General features: G+C 46.4%; 1 protein-coding gene across 9 annotated transcripts in view; it reads left to right on the forward strand.

Annotated features, from left to right (window-relative positions):
- The first annotated feature begins 845 nt into the window (after window positions 1–845).
- Window positions 846–24,554, forward strand: part of PIEZO1 (piezo type mechanosensitive ion channel component 1 (Er blood group)) — a 111,578-nt gene continuing 87,869 nt past the window's right edge. For 8 of the 9 annotated variants that reach the window (XM_083513464.1, XM_083513467.1, XM_083513468.1 and 5 more), the window contains exon 1: window positions 878–1,593. In XM_083513464.1, the coding sequence (XP_083369590.1) occupies window positions 1,530–1,593 (64 nt within the window). In that variant the 5' untranslated portion in view covers window positions 878–1,529. Of the gene's footprint in view, window positions 1,594–24,554 lie in introns of all 9 variants that reach the window. The other variant, XM_083513465.1, reaches the window with a different exon arrangement.

Genomic DNA, 24,554 nt, shown 5'->3' on the forward strand with positions numbered 1-24,554 from the left:
GCTTTCAGAGAGGATTAGACCATGGGTAGGCAAACTAAGGCCCAGGGGCTGGATCTGACCCAATCGCCTTCTAAATCTGGTCTGCAGACGGTCCGGGAATCAGCGTGTTTTTACATGAGTAGAATGTGCCCTTTTATTTTAAATGCATCTCTGGGTTCTTTGTGGGGCCTGCCTGGTGTTATTAGCTGAGTAGAATGTATACTTTTATTTAAAATGCATCTCGGGGTTATTTGTGGGGCATAGGAATTCGTTCATTTCCCCCCCAAAATAAAGTCCACCCCCCCATAAGGTCTGAGGGACAGTGGACCGCCCCCTGCTGAAAAAGTTTGCTGACCCCTGGATTAGACAAACTCATGCAGGCAAAGGCTACCACTGGCTACTAGCCATGATGGCTATGCTCTGCCTCCACGGCCAGTTGCGGGAAACTCCAGAAGGGGCGAGGGCTGTTGTGCTCAGGTCCTGCATACAGGCTTCCCACAGGCATCTCGTTGGCCACTGTGAGAACAGGATACAGGACTAGCTGAGCCGCTGTCCTGATCCACCCTGACATGGCAGCTTCTCATTCATGAATTCGTCCAGTCTAGTCTCAGTCAAACCTTTGCATGTAGCGAGGGCTCTGCTTCCTCGGGGTGGTTCCGAAATCACACTCTCCACGTGCCCAGAGGCGCTTTCTTCTGGCAAAATTATTGTTATTATTTTTCTGAGCGTGATGTGGCATCTGGAAACGGTCTGCCCGGGTGGCCTGTTGCTGCGATGGGGCTGAGCTGGCGCTAGATGGTGCTGCGTCCCGGAAAAAGGGCCGGACGGAACGGGACTGCAGAGCCCCACGAGCCAAGGACAGGGGAGGCCGCGCCAAGGAGGAGAAGGAGGCGGAGGCGGAGGCTCCTTCCAGCAAAGTGCAAGTTTGACGCAAAGCAGCGCCGCCCCGGCCAGAGCCAGACACGTGCTGCGGGCCGAGGGAGGCGAGGAGCCGCCGCGGCAGGAGCAGCTGCTACCGGAGTTTGGCGCGGGCTGGAGCAGGCTGCCCTGGAACACCTTGCTCCGCCAGGGTACCCCGCACGTACTCCGGAGTAAAGCCAGGGTAGACTCCCCACCTCTCGGCCCTCCTCTTCCCCGGAGAGCTGCGCTGGAGATCCCCGAGGGCCGGGAGGGAGGAGACACCGCCGCCTAGTAGAGCCCAGAGGGCGGCCCCCGAGGGAGTCAGCAAGTTTCGCCCGAGGGAGCCTCTGCGCGTTTTTGGCCGGAGCGCCCGGGAAGCGCGCCTTGCCGCCGCTTCGGCGTCTTGGGAGTGGTCCTTCCATGCCGGAGCACGGCGGGGCCCCCAGCAAGGGAGGACCCCGCTGACCGCGGGGCTGGCGCGGCGACTGACTTGGGGGCGGGGGGCTTAGAGGCTCCTCCCTTCCCCCGTCCACGCCGGAGGAGCAGGCGGGCGGCGATGCTGGCGCCGGCAACGCGCGCCTTGCCTGCTGGCTGCGGAACTTGCGCCTGAGCGCGCAAAGGGCGCGCTGCTGCCCCAGTGGGCGAAGAAGATGGAGTTGCGGGTCTGCTGCGGGGTCCTCTACTGGCTGCTGTTGCCGCTCTCCCTCCTGGCGGGTAAGTAGTGGACCTGGGGTGGGAGGCACACCCGCCGCCCCCCCCCCATTTCTCCAGCACTGCCTTCCAATTTCTCGCCCGCGCGTTTTCCAGGGATTCCCCCCGTTCCAGATGTTCAGAGAAGTGCTTCTTACAGCGGCACAGCTGGGGTGGTAGAGTGTTAGGGTTACGCACGGGGGGGGGGGACCTCTCTCGCTTTCTCTTCGCTGACTCAACCTTGGGGCTCCGTGTCTCCGTCGCGGTCACCTTGCGCTTTTGCTCACCCGCTCCCACCACGCTGCGCTTCCGCGGAAGTCGCGCCCGCTGGCTGCCTTCATTACCTTTTTTACGAATCGGGGAACTCTTGGTTGGGAGGACCTGCCCATGTCCACGAGTGGGGTCAGTGGCTGAAGTGAAGAATGAATAAAGCCCCGGGTTTTGTCTACTAGACCTCAGCGTGAGCAGCCTTTGAAAAGCTGGTGCATGGTGCACAAGGCAGAGGGTTGGAGTCAATGACCTTTAGGGGACCCGCGCTATGGCGCACGGTTTTTGCATGTGGTGGATACCGGCTGGCATATGGATTCTGTTCCTTTCTCCCTGTCCTCCTTGCTGTCTGAGGATCTGAGATTCTGAATGAAAGAGGCGAGGGAGAACTTCTTGGTAGAGTTGCAAAATTCCTCGCTCATGACTGAATAGCCCATCCTGTGTGGATCTGGCTGTGAGTCACTTGGGTGGGTTGCGGAGAAGGTGGCTGCTACTGGTGAGCCTTGCGGAAGGCACTGGCGGCAGCCCCACCTTGGTTCTCGCAAGGCACAGAAGGAGCGTCTCTTTTGCTTGTTCTGCTTCCACTGTCGCAGGCAGCGAATGCTTCTGCTGGGAACTGCTGGAAGGCAGAGTGCTGTTGAACTCCTGCCCTGCTTGCAGGCTTCCCATTGGGGCATCTGGGTAGCCACTAAGAGAACAGGGTGCTGGTCTAGAGTTTCCCTAGAAGTCTCTTCCCACCCCCACAAGCTGCTCTCTGGTGCTGACAGCACGTGCATAATTTGTCCTGCCAACAAGGGTTATTTTGTACCGACAAGTATAGGCTGAGAGTGCAGAGAGAGGTATAAATTGAAGGTTTGGACTGTGTTTCCTTTTTTTGCACTTCCTGCTTTTCCAGTATCCTAGAGTCCCTCTTCCTTTTGGACACGAAGGAAAGTAGGAAGTTGATATCAGACCTCCTGGTGGGAATTAATATTATGGTGCTAACAGACTCTAGGTAGCAAGCACATGGATGGGAAGATCAGTGAGCATTGTGTTTTGCACATTGAGGCATGCAATCATGGCATCATGATGCGGGGTCTGAGCTGGGGGTGACTGACCAGAAAAAGTGATGGTGGATTCACGATGGATAGTGTGATAAAAACATTAACTTGGTGTGTGGCAGCTGTGTGAAGAAAGGCAAATCCTCCTTGCGGGGAATTGAGAATAAAAACTGCCAATATCATTGCACTGTTATACAAATCTACAGTGTGAAAGCAGTGGGAATTCTATGTTCAGTATTGGTAGCTTCAGCTTGAAAAGGGATATTGCAGAACTGGGGAAAGTTCTGCATGTTGTGGGAAAGGTGGATAGAGGAAACTCTTTTATCCCTCTCTTTTATGCAACTAGAATTCCTGTAAAGCTAGAATGGAGTTACCCAGTGAAGCTGAATTCAGGAAGATTCAGGGCAGACAAAAGGGAAATACTTCACACGGTGTGCAGTTAAACTGTGGAACTCACTTCCACAGGGTGGGGTGATGGGTCCCAATTTAGACAGCTTTAGAAAGGGTTTAGATCAACTCTTTGAGGATATGGCTGCCTATGGCTACTAGTCATGATAAATGTATATGGCTTGTATGTATCCATGTTAGTTCTACACGAGGTAGACACATTGAATGATGCACATGGCTAACTTTGACCTATTAATTTCAATGGGTCTGCTCTGTGTTGAACTAACATTAGATGCAGTCCACTGTCTCCAGGATCAGGGGCAGTTTGCCTCTGAGTACCAGGTGCTGGTGATCAGAGGCAGGATACGAGGGCTGTTGTGCTCGTCTCCTGCTTGTGGGTTTCCTAGAGGCTTCTGGTTCTCCACTCTGGGCCTTTGGTATGATCCAGCAGGGCTCTTCTGATGTTTATTTACATATGCTTATATCCCTCCCTCTCAGTGGGAGCCCAGGGCAACAAACAATGCATTCCAAGTCTCTAATAAACCCCATTAAAATTCCAATAAAACACACAGCCACATCTTCTTCACAAATGTTGTTAATACCCCCAAAGCAAACTTAAGGAAGCAGATTTCAGCACTGCCTTTCCTGGTATGGAGGGTTAGAGCAAACAATCTTCTAAAGCATGAAGTACTTTGCTATTTATTGAGGGCTGAAATCAGGAAAAGCTATTGAAATTATTTTGCTGTTGAGCCTAGCAAGAGTAAGTGAGATCTCTGTACAAGCAGAGACTTTTATTAAAATAGTCAACATCATCATGCAGGAACCAACTGACTTAAGTCTCTGATGCTGACACTCCAACTTTATTTTATTTTAATAATTGTTCCTCTGTGTATTTGGCACCTACAAAAATGCCCAGGCTGGCTTCTAGGAATTTTAAGTATTTTTCCAGGCTTCCTTACAGGGCACAATCAGAGAGGTGGGGCTCATTTTTCATCCCCAAGTGCATTACCAAGGGATGACGAGGCACTGCATCAAAACTGTGGAACCTTTTAAAACTAAAGTATTATAAACAATTATATAGAAACTGAGAACTTCCAGGGGTCAAAAAAATAAGCACAAATGTCATTCTGTTTGGTATTATTTTATTGTTTATAACCAATGCCCCCCCACCTATAAAATGCTGTCAGTAATAAAATAGGAATGTGTGCAGAGCTTCACAAACTATTTAGATGGAAATGCAGCTTATCTCCCTGGAGAATAAAGGATATCATTGTTAAATGTGTATTCTTATTTTTATAGACTTGTTACCATTTCTATTATGCCCAAAGTCTGGAACGTATTGCTGATGTCCCTAGCCCCCTTTTTGCCTTTGCTTCAATATTTCACGCCTGTTTTCTGTGATGATTTTGCATTTTAATAAAATAGATAAAAATATGTTAAAAATTACATTAAGGTTCTGCATCACAGCCACAATAACTTGCCCAATGGATTGCCCTAATCTCACCCCTCCATTCTAGTCTTCCATTAGCTATCTACCTTCACTGGTTGATTTCCTTCTCTTTTCCCTCCCTCTGTTCTGCCCCACTCACTTGCCTAAATCTAGATTGCATGCTTAGCGGGGCAGGGTGGGGTGTGGGTGTGTGAACCCATCTTTTGTTGTGTTACGCTGTAAAATGTAGTATATACCAGTAGCACTGTATCAGGAATAATAATTTTTCCCCATTGCAAAACAGGAGCGGGGAAGGAAAACCCTTGCAATTTAAAGCACTACTATCTGTACAAAATTGTCTGTGACTCTCCCTTGCGGAATTCCGTTTTGCCAGGCTGTTTCAAATGGAAGCTCCAATCTCGCTAGCAGCAAAACTGCAGCTGTATTGTGTGAGTAGCTGCAATTAAGTAAAATACATGGGGTGGCTTCTTAGACATGGGCATTTGGAGAAGTAGCACCTAATGGTGTTCCATGGAGATTACCAATGATTATTATTTTCAGATGATATGTTCTGGGTTTGTTGTCTTTTCTCAACACCTGTTCCTTCGGGAATAATGACTGCCTTTGTTTTTGTTTTAAAGTGCGTTGAACTAAAGTAAAGAGAGGTTTCCTTTGGTGACCCTGCAGCTTCTTGTTGAAACAGGACAGTTCAGGGTTTCAAAGGCTGCCTCTTTCTCTGTGTTTCTGGCTCTGGATTATTCCGAATGAATAATCTGCAGCCTTGCAACGCAACCCGTGAATCTATCTCAGAGTTTTCCCAGCCGCTCCTGTTGCGTCAGCTGGCTGTCAAAAGTGTCTTCACGAAGAGACCTGGCCCTTCCCCATTTTCCTTCCCGCCCCCAGAAATGCCTGTGTTTTGAAAGTCCATGTACGGAGACAGCTGGCCAGTTTTGCACAAATATTTAATGAACAAGCAAAGCCCTGGCCATCCCCAGTCTGTTGCAAAGGTAAACTCTGGAATGGCCGTTAGTTATACACCCAGCGGCTAGGGAAAAAGAGAGGCTGGTGTTGTGAAGAGGGATGAAGGAAGGGTCTGTGTCCCTCCAGAATTGTCCTGCCAACAAAGTAGCCTTGCAGTGGATGGAGAAAATTGAGCAGCTGTTGGGTGTTCTCAGCATGGATTGCTAGTGGGTTTGCTAATGTTCCCTAGGAGTACAATTCTGATTTGCTCTGGATTTTTTTGAGTAATCCATTCATTCTGGCTACAAGAAGCGTTCTTCTGCTGTGTATGTTGGGAATTGGTTATGTGTGCACTCAATACAGAGGGTAGTATTTAGTGCTGGTCAGAGTAGACCCTCAGCCATTGAAACTAAGGGACATGGCTGGCGTGCATTCACTCTGAATAAAGCTTCCTTGGATTATAATAGCAGATAGTGAGAACATAAGAAGAGCCTGCTGAATCAGGCCAATGGCTCATTGAGTCCAGCATCCATTTCTCACAGTGGCCAACCAGATGCCTGTGGGAAACCCACAACGCAGACAGAAGAGCTCTCTCCCCTCCTGTAGTTTCCAACAACTACTGTTCAGATGCATGACTGCCTCTGACCATGGAGGCAAAGCAGAGCGTTGGCCAGTAGCTATCCATAGCCTTTTCTGCCATGAATTTGTCCAGTCCTCTTTTAAAGCCATCTAAGTGGGTCACTCTCTCTCTCTCTCTCTCTCTCTCTCTCTCTCTCGGGAGTGAGTTCCATAGTTTGAATATCTACTACAGGAAGAAGTACATTCTTTTGTTTGTCTTGAATCTTCCAACATTTATTGGATGTACACGACACCTATTGTTATGAGAGAGGGAGAATAACTTTTCTCTATCCACTTTCCCCATGCCATGCATGATTTTAACAAACCTTTGCTACTATCTGAGTTTTATTATTTTTACAATGCACTTTTTTTTGGGTGCTCTAGAATCCAGCTTGGCTGCTGACAGGTTTTGTTCATGGCTGTGTTTTGAGAAGAGGGTGCTTTGTTTGCACCCTGTTTGGAAAATGGGCATTACATGACTGCAGCCTTTACACACCCTCTAGAATGTTTTGGACTGCAATTCCCTTGAGCCCTAGCTGACATGGCCATATTATGCTGGAACTGATACTGGCTGGGGCTGATGGGAGTTGTAGTCCAAATCATCTGGAAGGCACCAGGTTGGCAAAGGCTGCTGTGCTGCTTTCCCAGTTCAAAGCGAGCTAATTCTGTGTGATGAATGTGTCACTGAGCCCTTTCCTTGCTTGTGGGCAAGACTCCAGAAACCAACTGGCAGATACACCATAAGGCCTAGGACAGAGATGGTCAGCTTTTGTAGCACCAGGGACTGCTCTGTTCACCAGATTGCGGTCGCGTGCTGGGAGTGGTCAAGCTCCATAGTGAAGTTTGCAAAATCTCACAGTCAGGGAGCCTGTGTGGTGAGGAATGGCGCTGCATGCAAGTAGGCACACTTAAGAAACCAAATTCAAACCCAGCATAACATGCTGACTCCTAAAATCTTTGTTTCTTGCAGCTGTGGGCACTAAGGGCAGATGAAACAGTTTCCTGGATCACCCCACATCTAGGATATAAAAGAGGTTAATACCCATTTCTCTCCCCACTCCCATTCTGTCACCTTGCACTCCTGGAAAACGGCAGCCTTTGAATTTCAGTGAGACTAAACCGATAAAGCACCTGCCTTGGGACCAGCAGGGATTGTGGGGGAGATACCTGATGATAGTTTAAAGAGGAGGCTGGTGAGCATCAGAGGTCCTGGGACAGCTCAAAATCACTCACCTCAGCAATCCTTTCGTTGTGAAGCTGGTCCTGAGGCAGTTGCATCTGATTTTAATGAAGGCAGGGCGCCCCCAAGCAGCCAGACTTCCTTGGCCCCTCCCCCCAGGAAGACAGTGGGGGGTATGAGCACCTTTCTTTTTCATGTGGCAGCAAGAGAGGTGGGTGCGACTGTCCTAACTAGCCTGGCACCCTGGAGACAGAGCGGTGACATTTGCAGGCCAGCTGTTTGCATGTGCCGTTTTCTGTGTCCATGACAAGGAGCGGCAATGGATAAGGCACCCAGTCCTGTTTCGTTCCTGACCCCCATTGCTGCCAGCCTGCCCTCCACCTCCCATTTTCTCTGAGGCGGCTGCACAAACTGACTGAGCAGTTCTGATGCAGTTTCATTTGTGGCAACAGCAAACTGCTGCAGGGGTGGAGAGGGGAGAGATTTTGCAAGCCGCAGAAGAAGCAGAGGGACTTTCTGTGTGGTTTGCGCTGCCTGACCCCAAGACTAATTCCTTTACTAGTTCCCCCTCCCCCACATTTCTTAAATAGGCAATGAGTTCTATTCCGACATGTGCACGTCTCTGTCTGTCTCTTCCTCTCTCTTTCTCTCTCTGTGTGTATGTCTTTCTCCCAGCGGTGACTCACAGAGCCTACAGGATGTGAGAAGTTTAATTATAACTGTGCCTGCAAACGCTGCTTAAGTTTGTCTGCTATAGGCCCTCCATTTCTGGGCACTGCTCTCGCAAAGAAAATGCTATCAGGAATAGGGACTGAGCTGACGTCAAAAGCTAGTTCCAAGATCTGGGTTCAAATCCCACATACCATGTCTCCTGGGGTTTCTGTAAAAGAACAGGTAGTAGAAGTGCTGCCAGTTTTGGGACTCCTGCGCAAAGGATTACTGGTAGCTCCCAGTGAGGTTATAAAGAGGCATCAACTTTCCTGCAGTTTTACGCTTGGGTGTTAAAAGATGCAGATGCTTATTTGTCCTGCCATTATGTTAACCGAGTGCTCAGCGTTTTAGTCTTTGCCATCCAGATCTGCAGAGACTTGCTATTCTGTTAACATTGGTAAAGAGAAGGGCGGAGAACCAGGAACACATCACTGGATGGTAGAGGAAGGTTCTAAATAGCCATGTTGTAGTCAGAGGCATCCAGTTTGGGTAATATTTATGATGAAACACTTGCAGTTCTTATTAATACGTATCCAAATATCCCAGAGATACCTGCTCCTTAAAACTCACAAACCAGATTTTCTACCACTGGGATGACACTAAACATTCAATTCATATCTTGCCTCTCTTATAGGAAGCTTTATCATTTTATAAGCACAACAACCCTGTGAGACAAGGTAGTCTTTTAGGCAATGTCCAGCCTAGTGTCTCTCAGTGAACTTTGTGATTGTGGGGATTTGAAACAGGGTCTCTCAGGTCATAGTCAGACACTGGAAGTACTGCCCCATGTTGGCACCTAAGAAATCCATTTTATATCTGAGAAACAAGGTTAAGGCTTAGGACTGGAAAATGTCTCCAGAAGCATGTTGCAAGCTTGCTTTTAAAAACACACACACGGTTGGGTTAGACTAGTGGTTCCCAAACTCCCTCTGCCCCTGTGGACCACTTACTGATTTTTCTGCCTCGTAGCCATTGTAATGTGCCATGCTAGAAGATGTATGATTTTTAATTATATTTTTATGCATTTCTAATTTCTTATATCCAGTGTTTTCTCCTATCACAATTAGTATTCCATAGAATACTGTATAAGGACAAGAAGAAGAAATAAAAGTACAGTTAAAAATCAATATACTCAATGTGATGGATGTGCTACTTCTGTCTTCAAGCACAAATCCACAGATACCCTGAGTACTATCTGAATGAAGCTCATGGACCTCTGGTGGGCCATAGGCCACAGTTGGGGAACTCCTGGGTTAGACAGTTGTGTCATACAAAAAGTGATAATAATAAAAAGCACTTTTGTTACAGATAACAAAGGTTTCTCAGAGTGAGGATTTCCCCTAGACAAACAAACATTTGTCACAGGAAACCAAACATGTAGCCATTGATGAATCCAGTCATACGTTCGTGAGCTGTTTTTGCAAAGGGAGGGGGCATATTTGCAGCTGAGAAATGGAATACAAATACAGTGGTACCTCCGGTTGCGGACGGGATCCGTTCTGGAGGTCTGGTCGGATCCCAAGGTTTCCGCAACCTGAGGACCACTTCTGCGCATGTGCGCATGGCGAAACTCGGTCACATACTTCCGGGTTTGCCGCTTTCGCATCCTGAAGTTTACGTAACTGCAGGTGCTACTGTACAGTAATTTTAGAGAAAAATATAAGGAGAGGTGCTGGAGCTTGAAGTGGCTTGGGCCCACTCCCACCTCCCCTAATTCTTGCCAGCTCCTAACCAGGCAGCCTCACTCCCTAACCCCAGATGTTTGGAGGCTGCCTGTGATGACTCAGCAAAAAGGAGGGAGCACTCTGTGCATGCTCAAAGTGGTTGTCTTGTTACTACTTTTCCTCCAAATGGTATTCTGGGATTTAGGTCTGGCAGGTCCTGGTTTGGGTTAGCCTTCTGATCCTGATCCTTTGCATTCCTAGCTATTCAGAAAAGTGTGTGCGCGCCTAAGAGAGTGGGAGAGACTTGTGTTTCTCTGTTTGCTGTAGGCCTCTCTTCCACCCTCCCTCTCACTATCTCTCTCTTGCAACATGTCTAGCCTGCTCAGCTGGTGTTCTTGGTTTCATTTTGCTGGGTTCCTTTCTCCTTCCCCACCCCACCCCACCCCAATGGCCCTCCTCCTGCCACCTGATCAGCTGCTGCAGTTGTTATTTTGAAGGTCTGCAACTGAGACCTCTCTGAGAGCCAGGAAGCCATACTCTGAAAACCTTGTGTGTTTCCTTGAGAGGGAGGCAAACCTGCGGTTACTCAGTGCAGGTACACTCTGCACAAACTCAGAGGCCCTTAATCAAACCCAGTTTATCAAAAAAGTTTGTTTTGTGAAAAACGATTTTAATAGTTTTCAATATTGATTTTGCAATATTGGAAATATTTTTGGGAAATGCTCTTGTATTTTCTCTGTTGTCCCTCTCTTGATCACCTCCAGAAGTTTTGTACTCCAGCTCCCATCAGCCTCAACTAGATGGCCAGCAGTTGCGCATGATGGGCATTGAAGCCCAAAACAGACAGAAAGCACCAGCTTGGAAAAAGTGAATGTCTATAGTATTATATTGTTCATTGTGAAAACATGCAGTTTGACAAAGAAAAGAAAAAAACCAGTCCTGCTGTGTTTGAAGGAAAGGCCGTCTGTGCTGTTTTCCTTTTTTCATTATATTTGGGGATATGCATGTGAAACATTCCATAGAAGAGTTAATGCAGCAAAATTAAAATGTCTCTTAATATAAGCAAAGTTAAGACCCATCAGCATTATTGGAGATCCTGGTTTAAAATCTGCATTGCCATTGATTCTGCTGGCATGTTGCTATCTTCAGTTGCCCTGGATCTTATTGTCTGGAGGTCCAGGAGACACACAGCTATTTAATTAGAAAGGCAAGCTCTCTGCTCAGCTTTGAATGCTAACCAGAAAGAACATGATATCTTGGGAAGTTTCTTTTTCCCATCAGATCAGGTGCGAAGAGGAGGCAGCTGAAGTGTCTCTGTGGCCCTCCCTCAGATACTTGTAAAGGAAGTGGCCAGATTTTTCTCTCAGCCTCTCAAAAAATCAGGGGATGGGCTGCAATCTTAACCTGCTAGTGAGTCCCATTGAACTCTATGGGTTGCACTTCCAAAGTTTCCATTATTTCTCTCTTAAAGCTTGCATGAGAGACAGAAACGGGGCGTGTGTGTTTGTGTATATATGTCTGGTAACACAGTAACTTTTTCCGCATGCTCGGAGGCTGATCCCTGGGATTAAAGAGAGGTAGCATTGCTCAGTATGCGGATCAAATGGAGCTCAGGGTGAGTGGCAAAGCTAGCTGTGCACAGAGGGGTGAGGAGCCTCTGATTGGGGAGCTGAAGATGACCTCCCCACCTCTCTATCTCACCCTTGAGAGTCTCCCCGGGGGGACACACCTCTTCGCTAGTCTCCCACTTCCCTGGGCATCCTCAAGCATTTTTGCCTGACTTGAATATGTCCTTGATAGGAGGTTGGAGAGTCGTGTGTAGAAACCAGCCTACTGCACTAAGGTGAAATGAACACCCGTTGCTCCACCCATTATTGCCACTGGCCCCATGTGCCGCTGGCATGTTGCTTCTGGAAGGTTGCCCAAAATCGAATATGGCCTTCTAACTGGGGGAAAAATGTCACTCCTGGTGTGCATTGTTCTCTGAGATTAAAGGATTTGCCGACCTGTTTGTTCTTTGTTTGGCCTCTGCTACTTTGTGTCCTATTTAACTTTTGTTCTGGGCTGAGGAATCTGAGTTGGTTGTGACACAGCCTGCTTATCTCCTCAGTTGCAACTCCTCCCATCCTCTTTTCATCCCAGAGGACTACAAAGGACGTAGGAGGAGGACTTCTTCTAGCCCACCATCCTGTTCTGACGGGGGCGAAGCAGAGGCCTTGATAGGAAAGCTGAAAACAGGATGGCATGTGAAGTTTGTATAGTACAGTCATACTTTGGAAGTTCCGGAAGTCCGTTCGACTTCCAAAGCGTTTGGAAACCAAAGCACGGCTTCTGATTGGCTGCAGGAAGCTCCTGCAGCCAATCAGAAGCCACTGAAGCCCTGTTGGACGTTCGGCTTCCAAAAATAGTTCGCAAACCGGAATACACATTCCTGGGTTTGCGGCGTTCAGGAGCCAAAATGTTCAGGAACTTAGCTGTTCAAAAACCAAGGTACAACTGTACACTAAAAACAACCTTTCTAAAGATTGGGGTGCCTTTTTCGCTCACAGAAAAGGTTTTATATCTGTTAATCCAGGGGTGAGGGGTCCTTCTGGAGGTCACGTGCCCTGTGATGGGTGGGGCCAGTGGCAAATGTGGGCGGAGCAACAAATGCAATCTCCCCCCCCCACTTGTAGAGTTGGCTAGTTTCACCCAGCTCTCCAGCCTTTATCCAGAGGCATTATCAGAGTTCAAGGACACATTCCAGCAAAACACACTTGGGGGCAGTACAAAGCAGGGTCAGGGAGGGGGTTTGACCCAGGGAGAGCAATGAGGGCCAGAGAAAGAGGGTCTGGAGGGCCACATTTGGCTCTCAGCCCCACGGTTCCCCACTCTTAAGTTAGTCTAACCAATGAATCAATTGAAGTCCTAGTTGGTGAACTGGTGGCTGCTGCTGTTTGGGGGCTTCTAACATAGCAGCTTGGCTGTCACTTGACCATTCCATTGATTTCTTCCAGCTTTCCTGTAACAGGCCTTGTTTTCAGCCAGCCCTCTTCAAAGTCTGGTGGTGGCCCTCATCTCTGCTCTTGGTTGTTCCAGGGTCTCTTGTCCTCCACCCCCCTAAACCACACTCCTGAGACCATTAGTGGACGCCTGCATCTCAAAATTGGATTAATTTTCCATAAAAACAGGATGCATTGGGTGAAATGGCCCTTGTGATTATTATTTTTTTCCAGTAAGGGGAAATCTAGACACTAGTTGTTGTTGTTTACTAGAAATATCACTGGCTTGGCAGTGGGATACATTTTTTTAATGCTGTTCCTCCAGGAGGCGAGAGCACTCTGTCCTTCTTTTAATTAGCACCAAATTGGTTTTTCATCTGGATAGAAAAAGCGAGTTGTAGCTGCCATATGGATTTATTGACCGAGGAGAGCAGCAGTTGCTGTAGTGGCCAGTTTTGCATAACCTGGTGCCCTCTAGATTGTCTGCAACTTCCATCTAGTGAGGGGCGGGGTGGGTGGGGAGAAGGATATTGACACGGTGGAATGTCTGCAGAGGTGGGTGACCACAATAATTAAAGGTCTGGAAACCAAGACTTATGAGGAATCGTTGAGGGAACTGGGTATGTTTAGCACGGAGAACAGAAGACTGTGAGGTGATATGATAGCCATCTTCAAATACCTGAAGGGCTGTCAAATGGGAAATGGAGCAAACTTGTATTTTGCTACTCCAGAGGGTAGAACTCAAATTAATGGATTCAAATTACTAAATAAATATTTGGAAGAACTTTCTGCTAGCAAGAGCTGTTTAACAGCCGTTCAGACTACATCAGGGAGTGGTGCACTCTCCTTTATTGGAGATTTTTAAGCAGAGGTCAGATGGCCATCGGTCAGGGATTCTTTAGCAGGGGGTTGGACTAGATGACCCTTGGGGTACTTTCCAACTCTACAATTCTATGACTCTGTGAGAAATTTGATTTCTCACACTCTCTGAAACAATACTCAAACTGAATCACAAGTATTCTTTGAAATTCCACAGTTTCCTGAATTTTGCAACACAGTACGCCAGCCTAGTAATGTTTACAAAAATGCATATATTCAGCTAAAATGTACACATTAATGCAAATATTATTGAAATTAGGATGCGACTCATTCTTGTAGTGAAAATTGCTGTGCAAAAATGTGTATTAGGAGAAATTCACACTAAAATGCTGATGAATTTTCATGAGAACTTAAAAATAATAATTGCAAACTGTTTTGGAGAACTGAATTTAAGACTGGACAATGAGAAACAGAGAGAACTAAAGCTGGCATATTTACCCATCCTTACTCCCATCAACAGCTGTGTTGGCTGTTGGGAGTTGTAGTCCAAAATGACCTGAAGAAGAGCAGGTTGGGAAATGCTCTTGCATTTTCTCTGCTGTTCCAGACTCAGTGGTGTCTTCTTGGATTGGGAGGTGGAGGAGACATGTAATTTTAACCTCCATGGCAAAGCAGATGTTGTCTTGCCCACACCCCAAATAAGCAACAGAATTTGGGAAGGGCACGTTCCTTGCAGGAATGAGAGAGATGCTAAACACTCCTCCTTTCATTAACACTCATGTCATCAAGGTGTAAATTGCTCCCACAACACCCCAGGGATTGTTGTACTCCCTCATTTATATGTGGTCCCTTGTTGTGTATTAATTGCATAGGACACTAGGCCTTTATTAGGGGAGGTCCCAGCCCAGGGCTCAATGGGTAGAGCACGTAAATTTGGCTTGATACATGAAAGTGGCACCTAGTTCCAAGTCACTTGGGTGAAGTTTTACTTTTCTGTTCTCCCATAAAAACTAGGTAAAGGTTCCAACTTCCTGCAAGTTTGGCGGGGATGTGATGTCCTTAGCATTCAGTTTAGATGCTTGGTATATTAATTTGTTGCAACACTCTTGTGGTGCCTTTGGAGACTTACTTTTAGTAGTTCTGTATTGCTGTGCTATTATATGTATATTGTGGTTTAAGCTTTCATAGGCTAGAGTCCACTTTGTCAAATGCAGGAAGCGTGCCTTGCAGGAGGTTCTATCAGCAGTCAAATATATGCAACGCATGCATATGCTCACATGGCACTTAAGTGTGATACTAGTGGGTAAGCATGGCCACAAAGCCACAACATGCAAGGTTTTCAGTCTGTGGCATTCCTGTGCAAAGCTCAAATGTGTGTAAGACAAGGACAAGGACCGTTCTGAGCAGCTGGAATTGGCAATAATAGTGCACAACTTTTGGACGATGTCCGAGCCAGTTAATGGTGGACATCTGTTTGGGCAGCTGGGAAAGGAAAGCAGCTGTTTTGTGTGAGCTGCAGCCAACTCCAACTCCAGCTCTTTCTCCTTGTGAAATACCCTTTTGCCCATTTATTGACAATTGGTGCCCTGGTGGGAGATTTTGTCTCTGGCTCACTGCTCTGAATCTTCTGTGCCTGGAAATGGTACAGTTTTGTATTTGTTCTATCTTATTATTTTCCAACGTTTTTAAAAATTGCCACAGATCATCCTTTTCTTCCCCCACCAGGATCCTGGTGGCTTTTCTAGCAGAGGAAATGTCCAGTTAAGCAAATCCTAGCTTTTATTGGCCCTTGGGTGAGATGTTGTACAATTTTACTTTGTAGGACACCGTTGTGTTCTGTGCTATCCTCATTACAAGAATTCTTCCTGAGTGCTCTTTATGTTCGGTCCACAATTCCTTGAAACTGTAGGGAGATTCCACCATTGCAAAGGAAGGCTCTTCCAAAAATATGTGAAATGACTGGCTTCTGTGAAACCCCAAGCAGATGAGCAGATGACTCTCCAAGCTCCAGTTTTTCTTGCCAGCGTGGTGGGATTGGCACAGAAGGTGAAAACACAGGATACCGGCCCGTGTGTGTGTGTGTGTGTGTGTGAATGCTTCCATCTGGGTGTGAAAAGAGACTTGCAAATAAGTCTGCAGAATATACTTGTACTTTAAAAAGTTATCATTGCACTTATATCCCACCTTTCCCCCAAAGAAGCTCAAGGTGGCGTGCATGATATTTATCTTCCACATTTTATCCTCACAACAACCCTGTGAGGTAGGTTATGTTAAGAGACTGCCTAGTCCAAGGTCACCCAGGATTGCATGCAATGGTAAGCCTATTCTGAGTATCACTTAGTTGGCTATAACTCCCCATGAGCTTCATGGCTGAGTGGGGGATTTGAACCTTGGCCTTCCAGATCCTGGTCCAACACCCTGAACATTACACCACTCTGGCACTAGTAGTACATCAGTGGTTTCAATGGAACATTAAAAAAAAACCCTCACCCTTCTTTCAGTCCTCAAAGGCTTCACAGCATGGTTACTTGGGAATAATTCTGAATCACCTGAGGTAACCAGGTTGAATATTTGAACCGAAAATCCAGGAAGGGAAACGGCAGCAGGGGCATCCCAAAGATGTTTCATTTTTGTGGCTTTTCATCTTTTTGAGGGTGACCTGCAAGCCCTGTCTTTGTCATAATGAATTGCCTGGAAACAAGGAGGAAGTTGGCAGCTGTCTTCTAAATCTCACTCAGGCTGCTGTGAGAGTCGTGCTGAGTTTGTGCCGACAAATTAAAACCCCACACCTTTTTCTGTCGCAAGCTGAGTTATGACTTTGCAAGGTGACTCGTCAAGATGGCTTTCGTAAGTTTTTTCTTTGTTGCAAATCCACCCCGAGCAGGTCTGGACTCCTCTCTCTTGGATTTACTTTAGCAGGAGAAAAATGCATTATTTGTAGTAGGTTGGAGCACTTGGTAGCCAAAGGATGAGGTAGAAGGAAAAGAATGGTTGCAGTGGCTCTTTTGAGAAATCCTCCATAGGTGTGGAACAGCTTATGAGCTTCTACCAACTCTCTTGAATCTACTGAAGTTGGCTCCTTCTTTTTAGACTTTACACAGTGTGTAAAGTGTTCTGTGAACTAATCTGATGGGAGATTAATTATCCCTAAGTAGAAGAAACACAGCTCTCTCTCAGCCTCTTGTTTCATCCTTTTCATTCCAGATGAAGTGTTTATTGAGCATTCATCCTGATTTGTTAGCAAGGAGATTAGACAACGTTGGTTCTTTATGAGCATTCCTTCTGATTTATTCATGGGGAGGTTAGATGATGTTGCATCAAATGCAAGCATCACCGCACACTTCCCGGTGCATTTTCCCAATTGTTTTCCTTATTGCAAAAAGCTCAGTATTTTTGAAAAGAAGCAGGTTTGTTATGCAAAATCTCCCAATTAGAACTGTGCCACCTGAATTTGCTGGTCTGGGATTGTACCCCACCCCCAAATAGCACTTTTAGACCTTTCCCACTCATCCACCAGACCCAGAATATGGTAAGCTTCCATGTTGGCATCCATCTGTGACTTGGCAATCCTCTCGTAACCCAGACTGTTGCTTTTCATTTATTTCTTTTAAATTTCTTGTGGTGGATTCATGTCATCACTTTCCCCTCTGAATGCATTCTCATTGGGAACAGCTCAGGGTTTGGCCTTGTTGGGCAGAAGATGTTGTGTGGTTAGGACTCCTCTTAAGCTAAGCCAGCCAAAAGCCTTGGGTGGCTCCCCCCCCCCATTTTAAAAGGGCAGGGAAAAGCCAATGCCTGTCTCAAATATACTGAGAAGATGCTTTTGTGACCCAAGCCTGTGACGTAAGAAGACACTGGGTAGAATTAAGGTCAAGAAAAAAACCCCAGGTCAACTCCTCGAATTAAGGTCAGCTAAGAAAAAAACAGTGCAATATGATGCTTGACTTGGGTTTAGCTTTTGGGCTTCACCATCCCCCCTTTGTAAAATTAAATCAGCTTCTCTATTCAAGCAGTTATTGCTTTAACCTTCAACTGGCTTCAAATATTCCAACATTTCTTTCCAAACCTCTGCTCACAAGTAACCCCCCCCCCCCAATTGTGGCTTTGTGGTTTTTTGCTTTCCTTTTCATCGCTTTCACAAAAGAGGAGTCTCTTCGTGAGATAGCACATTTGGACCTTTCTCTGTACTGTACTTTCTTCGCATGCCGACTCTCAAAACACTGCTGCCTTTGTAATGATAGCAAAAAAATGCTCCTTCTTCCCCTCCTCCTGTCCTTGATCTAGATCTGCTTGATATGCTGAGGTGGTGATATTAAAAACCCTATTGTCTTCACTGTGGTAGGTCATGAACCGACTTGAAGAGGATAACAGAAGTTGTGCTGTCATTCCCACCTCCACCCCCCCAGCAGTTATTCTTCTTTATTTCTTGATTGCCCTCCCCATTCCCTCCTGATAAAGTGGGGAGAGGTGGTGTGTAGGGTTTAAAACTGCAGCCCCCTGTGCTGGGCTGCTTCATTCTTCAGCCTAGGCCCAAAGCCAGAATTAGCTTTGTTCGCCAAAGCTCCCAAAATGGCTGCCTTGCTTCCTCCGTCTTGAGGCTGGGCATGCTGGGCCCTGAGCCACCGGCGCCGGAGCGCCTTCTTGTGTCATGCAAGATGGAGAGAGAGCTTCCGTTCCCCTTGTGCCAGCTGGGGCCTGGCATCTCCTGGATGATGGATGATGTTTACAAAGTGGGAGATGTTTGCAAAAGCCTTGCCCAAAGACTGGTGGTCTGGCTGTGATGGCAGAATAGCAAAGAGTGGTTTACTTTTGCTGGATTCAAGGGGCATTGTTTGGCAAGTTGTTTCTTAAGGACCTGGGGAGCAGCATTGCTCAGCGAGATGGCATAAATTTAAAGGTGGCACCAGTGTGCCTGTTTGTGTGTGTATACAGGGCAAGTTTCACCACTTCCATCCCATAGACCTGTACCATAGTTCCCTCCTCCTTTGCTTTTACCCTTGTGTTTACTTGAAGGAAAGACACATTTAACCTAACAAATTATAACTAATTCATAAACTTGTAGTGGAAATAAGTCTGCAGTCTTAAGCCCGCTTGCTTGAAAGTGAGTGCTGTTAAAATCAGCAGCACTAATTTCACCAGGAAAGTAAATAGTATAAGACTGCTTTATCATCCCTCCCCCCTCCCCCCAGTGCCCAGTGTTAGAAACTGAGATATGAAAACTAGGAGCTAAATGGCACCTTAAACCTAGGTTATGGGCACAACAGTGGAAGGTCTAGGCACACTTTTTAATAACAAGAATGCAAAGCTGGAAATGAATGAACTGCAGCTAAAATATTATGTTCATTTTTCACAGGGTCTAGTCCTTCCTCTGCCCACCGCTCTAATATTCTTAAAATGGTCTCTTCTCCAGTCTTCAGATTAGCTGGAAGTGGGGAGTCAGAAAAAGGTCCTCATTTCCTTCACCTGCAGTTTTAATCTGAAATCTTAGGTACAGTACTACGCTCACAGCTCAGAAACTGCTTGCGCTAATGAAATTCCCTGCACCTAGAACAATGGGAGTTTCAAACACTACTAGTGCCACCACAGCATAAAATAGCTGCTTAATTCACTTCCACAAGATAGTCCTGTTTTTAAAATTAAATAAAAATGTTTGACTGAGCATGGAAGGTAAATGGGAAAGAGTTCCCTAGATTTGTCACACTGGGTTGGTACTCAGGTTTTCCATTTTCTCAACTAATCTCAGCTATGAGGATGGGTAATTTATTTATTGTCAACAAGGCACCCTTCTTAGCCCATTGGCTAAACTTCTGTGATGTCACAGGTCATTTGCAAGGATTTAGGGCTGGTTCTGACTTGGAAGAAGGCTCAGAGGTAAGCTAGCTGAATGAAAGTTGAGTTTCCACTTCCAAATGCTATCTTTCTTCTTCTTTGAATTTTTATTGAAACTTTAAAATATAGTACAGTGGTACCTCAGGTTAAGTACTTAATTCGTTCCGGAGGTCTGTTCTTAACCTGAAACTGTTCTTAACCTGAAGCATCACTTTAGCTAATGGGGCCTCCCGCTGCTGCCGTGCCACCGGAGCACAATTTCTGTTCTCATCCTGAAGCAAAGTTCTTAACCCGAGATACTATTTCTTGGTTAGTGGAGTCTGTAACCTGAAGCGTATGTAACCCGAGGTACCACTGTATACAGAAATAAACAGAAAGTATACAGTAAGTGCTATCTTTCCAAAGCAACTATAAACTTTTTGCATTAGTAAATAATTTTGTACTTCTTCTGACGACATGCATTCGCCTTCTACCCAGAAACAAAGAGCTCCGTATTAACTCAAAAGCCTGCTAAACCAGCTTCTGTTGGCAAAGAGCACACAAGAGGGAATAGTTTGCTTATTTTGTACACAACTCTCCAGATTGCACTATATATTTTAAGCTGTTACGTGCTGTGAAATAATGTGACATTCTCAAATGATATACTTTCAAATTCAATATTTTTCATGGGTGTGTGTGTGTGGTGGGAAATGGACAGTAGAAGTTGTCTCACATTCTTGCTGAGAAATAGTCCACCCTTGTCTAAATATTCTCCTAAATCTTATCTTCCTATCTCTGAACTATGCGGCTTTCTGAACAGTGTGGCAATAACTCCTGTGCAAGTGCCTGGAGCCACACCAGCTATCTTCTATCTGGGTGGGGAAGGTTTTAAGGTGGGTTAGCTTTAATTTAGACCCTCTGTGAGTATAGCTGTGTGTTTGCATTCATAGAAGGAGCCAGCTCCCACATTCCTCCAGGTTTGACTTCTTTTGCAACACAGGGAGGTAATAAAAGGAGAGTTTGAGCTAGACGGTACATGGAGCAAGGTTCATCAGCACTGTCATTCCAGGCAGATGGCAATCTAAACCCAAATCCTTAGTTCAACATTGCTTAATTCACATTGTCAACAGTGAGTCAGTCTTAAGAAGCCAAAAGGTGTTGTTTTTTTAAAAACACCTGTGGGTTAGATATACCATTTAGCATGCCAATCTTGTGGGTACCTGCAGAAAGGCAAGCTGGTTGGCACCTGATGGTCTGTTCATCTGAAACCCTTGGGCACAATTCAGATGACCCTTCAAACTATGGTTCACTAGTGCTGTGTCCATGGGTGCACATATGCTTGCAGAGACCTTCTCTGGCACCAGCAGGGCTCCAGCCCCCTCCAGTCCTCCCATCTGCTGAAAGTATAGATGGGGATGTTGGAATTGACTTGGGAATCATAGAATAGAATCATAGAGTTGGAATAGACCACAAGGGCCATCGAGTCCAACCCCCTGCCAAGCAGGAAACACCATCAGAGCACTCCTGACATATGGTTGTCAAGCCTCTGCTTAAAGACCTCCAAAGAAGGAGACTCCACCACACTCCTTGGCAGCAAATTCCACTGTCGAACAGCTCTTACTGTCAGGAAGTTCTTCCTAATGTTTAGGTGGAATCTTCTTTCTTGTAGTTTGGATCCATTGCTCCGTGTCCGCTTCTCTGGAGCAGCAGAAAACAACCTTTCTCCCTCCTCTATATGACATCCTTTTATATATTTGAACATGGCTATCATATCACCCGTTAACCTCCTCTTCTCCAGGCTAAACATGCCCAGCTCCCTTAGCCGTTCCTCATAAGGCATCGTTTCCCAGGCCTTTGACCATTTTGGTTGCCCTCCTCTGGATATGTTCCAGTTTGTCAGTGTCCTTCTTGAACTGTGGTGCCCAGAACTGGACACAGTACTCCAGGTGAGGTCTGACCAGAGCAGAATACAGTGGCACTATTACTTCCCTTGATCTAGATGCTATACTCCTATTGATGCAGCCCAGAATTGCATTGGCTTTTTTAGCTGCCGCATCACACTGTTGGCTCATGTCAAGTTTGTGGTCAACCAAGACTCCTAGATCCTTTTCACATGTACTGCTCTCAAGCCAGGTGTCCCCCATCTTGTATCTGTGTAGGGAGAAAAAGTAGGGAGGAATTCAAGCCTAACTGCTGGGAGGCTGTATGGCTTTGTGGGGTGCCCCCCACATTTGTGGGGCCCCCCCATTTCACTGGTTTACTGTATGTGCCCACAGGCCTCAAAAGGTTGACCACAGCAAGTTACAGATTTGTGTGGTGCCTCCTCAGAAACCCACTTCAATCCACAAAAAAAGAGTCTTGTGGCAACTTGAAGACTTAACAGATTTATTGTGGCATATTCATTTATCGACTAGAGCCCATTTCAAACATGGTTGCTGATGGTGATTTGGAGAGTAAACTCTGACCATACTTTGCCTGTTTGCACATTACACCAAACTATAGTTAGGATTAAACAGGAAAGCAAGATGGAGGGGCTTGTTCTTGATTTTCCAGCATCATGATTTGCAAGATTCTCTCAGCTGAGTCATGTTATTTATACAGTGGTGCCCCGCAAGACAAATGCCTCGCAAGACGAAAAACTCGCTAGACAAAAGGGTTTTTCGGTTTTGCGTTGCTTCGCTAGACGAATTTCCCTATGGGCTTGCTTCGCAAGACGAAAACGTCTTGCGCTTTTTTTAAAAAGCCGCTTGAAGAGGCGCAGTTGCGACGGACCGTGCTTCGCAAGACGAAAAACATCGCAAGACAAAAAGACTCGCGGAACGAATTATTTTCGTCTTGCGAGGCACCACTGTATTCATATTTTAGGAATGCTGCATAAGTTCAAGACTTTTGCATTTGGCATGAATAGGAGTGTCTTTGCCCGCAATTCCACCCACACCCAAGATCCAAATTAGGTCTCTGGATGTTCCTCTGAAGGTGGCACCTGCTTCTGTGGGCTGGGGAATCCCCATGAGCACAAAGGGATTTTCTGCTGGAGGGGAAGAAACCTTTAAACTCCCCCTCCATGCATGCGGGGATACTGATAATTATTAGCCCCCTCCACAGCTGATTTTGTTTGTGCTTTTTAAAACCCTGCAGATTAAATGCAAAGATGCATCATGTCTCGCTCGGCCCTCACTTTTGCACAAAGCTCTACAGGGTGTAGCAGCAGCAGCATGTCATGGTAGTCGGGGGGCACTCTTCAAAGCTGACACTTGGGACAGACTCTCCACTTTATCTCTCGATGAAAGGGCCTCTAGTACTCACTGAAGTGACTGTGATGTGGTTACTGTTACGGGGAGCTGACATAATCTAGCGTCAGCTGTTGTCTTCTCCAGGATTCTGAAAGAATTTTGCTTCATGGACAATGCTACTCCTCTCTGCATCTGTGCCAGATTTTGTAGGGCCTGATCTTTGCATAGACAGGCTGGGTTTCCAGCGTCTCCCTGACCTTGCTAAATTGTGCAATCTGGAGCGGAGCTGACTATTTTGATGCTGGTTCACGTGACAGCATGTGTGATGTACCTTTTGCACGAAGGGGATTATGAGGGTTCAGACTGTCTAGCGATAATGACAATAAAGGGATGTGGCAGACTGTGCTAGTTCTGGCTGTCGAATGTGTTCTGAGGGTTTGGGTTTTTTGCCCCTGAAGTGATAGCTGTGGCTTTGACACCATGGTGCGCAGCCTGTGTGGGTAAACTTTTGATTGCTAGGCAGTTGCCTTATATTGAGTCAGACTTCGAGTCAATACTTTATCTTAAGTATTGTCTTCACTGACTGGCAGCTGCTCTTCGGGATTTTAGACTGGAATGAATATAAATAAGTAAACGAATTCCCAGCCCTACCTGGAGACTACAGGGATTGAACTTGTCACCTTTTGCACTCAAGGCGAATGCTTTGCCACTGACCTAGGGTGCTCCCCCCCTCCCCACTATGCCCTTGTACAGATAGCTATGCTTAAATATTTCTGTGCCGCTCCTTGCTTTGTCCTTGTGTATTTCAGTGTCAGTCTGAAGCTGTTGCAGAATGGTGACCTTTCACAGAACTCCTAGTCTAGCTGGTTTCTCAGCGCTGCAGAACTGTACTCTGTTGACCACACAGAACTTGACCACAGAGTAACAGACTTGTTGGAGTCCCAGATGGACCTGAGTATTGTGGTTTTCATTTTAGCATTGGAAGGATGCAATATTTGAGACTGCAGGGAGATGCTGGGCTCTCCGGTGTCTGCTCCATTGCACCTTGGAATGCTGTCTGGTCTGTGAGTAGGCAGACTTCTGGCTTGCTGGGTCTGCTTTGTGTTTTACAAGAATCCCAGCATCTACCAACCAGAGCCAGGTGCAAAAGACACACTTATATAAAGAATGAGTGTCTTGGAGCATATTTTGAGCTGAGGGTTGTTGTTTCCTCCACTACTCAAACTGAACTGAGCTCATAGGCCTATCATGCTGAAGTCTACTCCTGCTTATCTTCCTTCATTTTAGCAGCCTAATTTAGGTGAAAATAAGTCACTATCTTGTTGCTATTGTTAAACGGGGGCCCAAATATTATTGCTTAACCACTGCAAATTACCCAAAGGTCCACCTACTCCTGCTGAAGTACATGGAAGGAGGAGAGTGGTTTGCTATGGATGCCCTATCAGCAAGACCAGGCTGAAATGAGGAGGAGGCATAAAAAGTTGCCATGAGAGGCTCAATCTCTCCCAACCTCACTTCTTTTTCCAGTAATGTGCCTTGAGATGCCCAGGAATCTAACCTAAAGGTAAAGGTAAAGGGACCCCTGACCGTTAGGTCCAGTTGTGGACGACTCTGGGGTTGCGGCACTCATCTCGCTTTATTGGCTGAGGGAGTCAGCGTACAACTTCCAGGTCATGTGGCCAGCATGACTAAGCCGCTTCTGGCAAAACCAGAGCAGTGCACAGAAACGCCATTTATCTTCCCACCAGAGGGGTAACTATTTATCTACTTGCGCTTTGATGTGCTTTCGAACTGCTAGGTTGGCAGGAGCAGGGACCGAGCAACAGGAGCTCACCCTGTTGCGGGGATTCGAACCGCCAACCTTCTGATCAGCAAGCCCTAGGCTCTG

The sequence above is a fragment of the Podarcis liolepis genome, assembly GCF_965112155.1.
Source record: "Podarcis liolepis genome assembly, chromosome: 7".
NCBI lineage: Eukaryota > Metazoa > Chordata > Lepidosauria > Squamata > Lacertidae > Podarcis > Podarcis liolepis.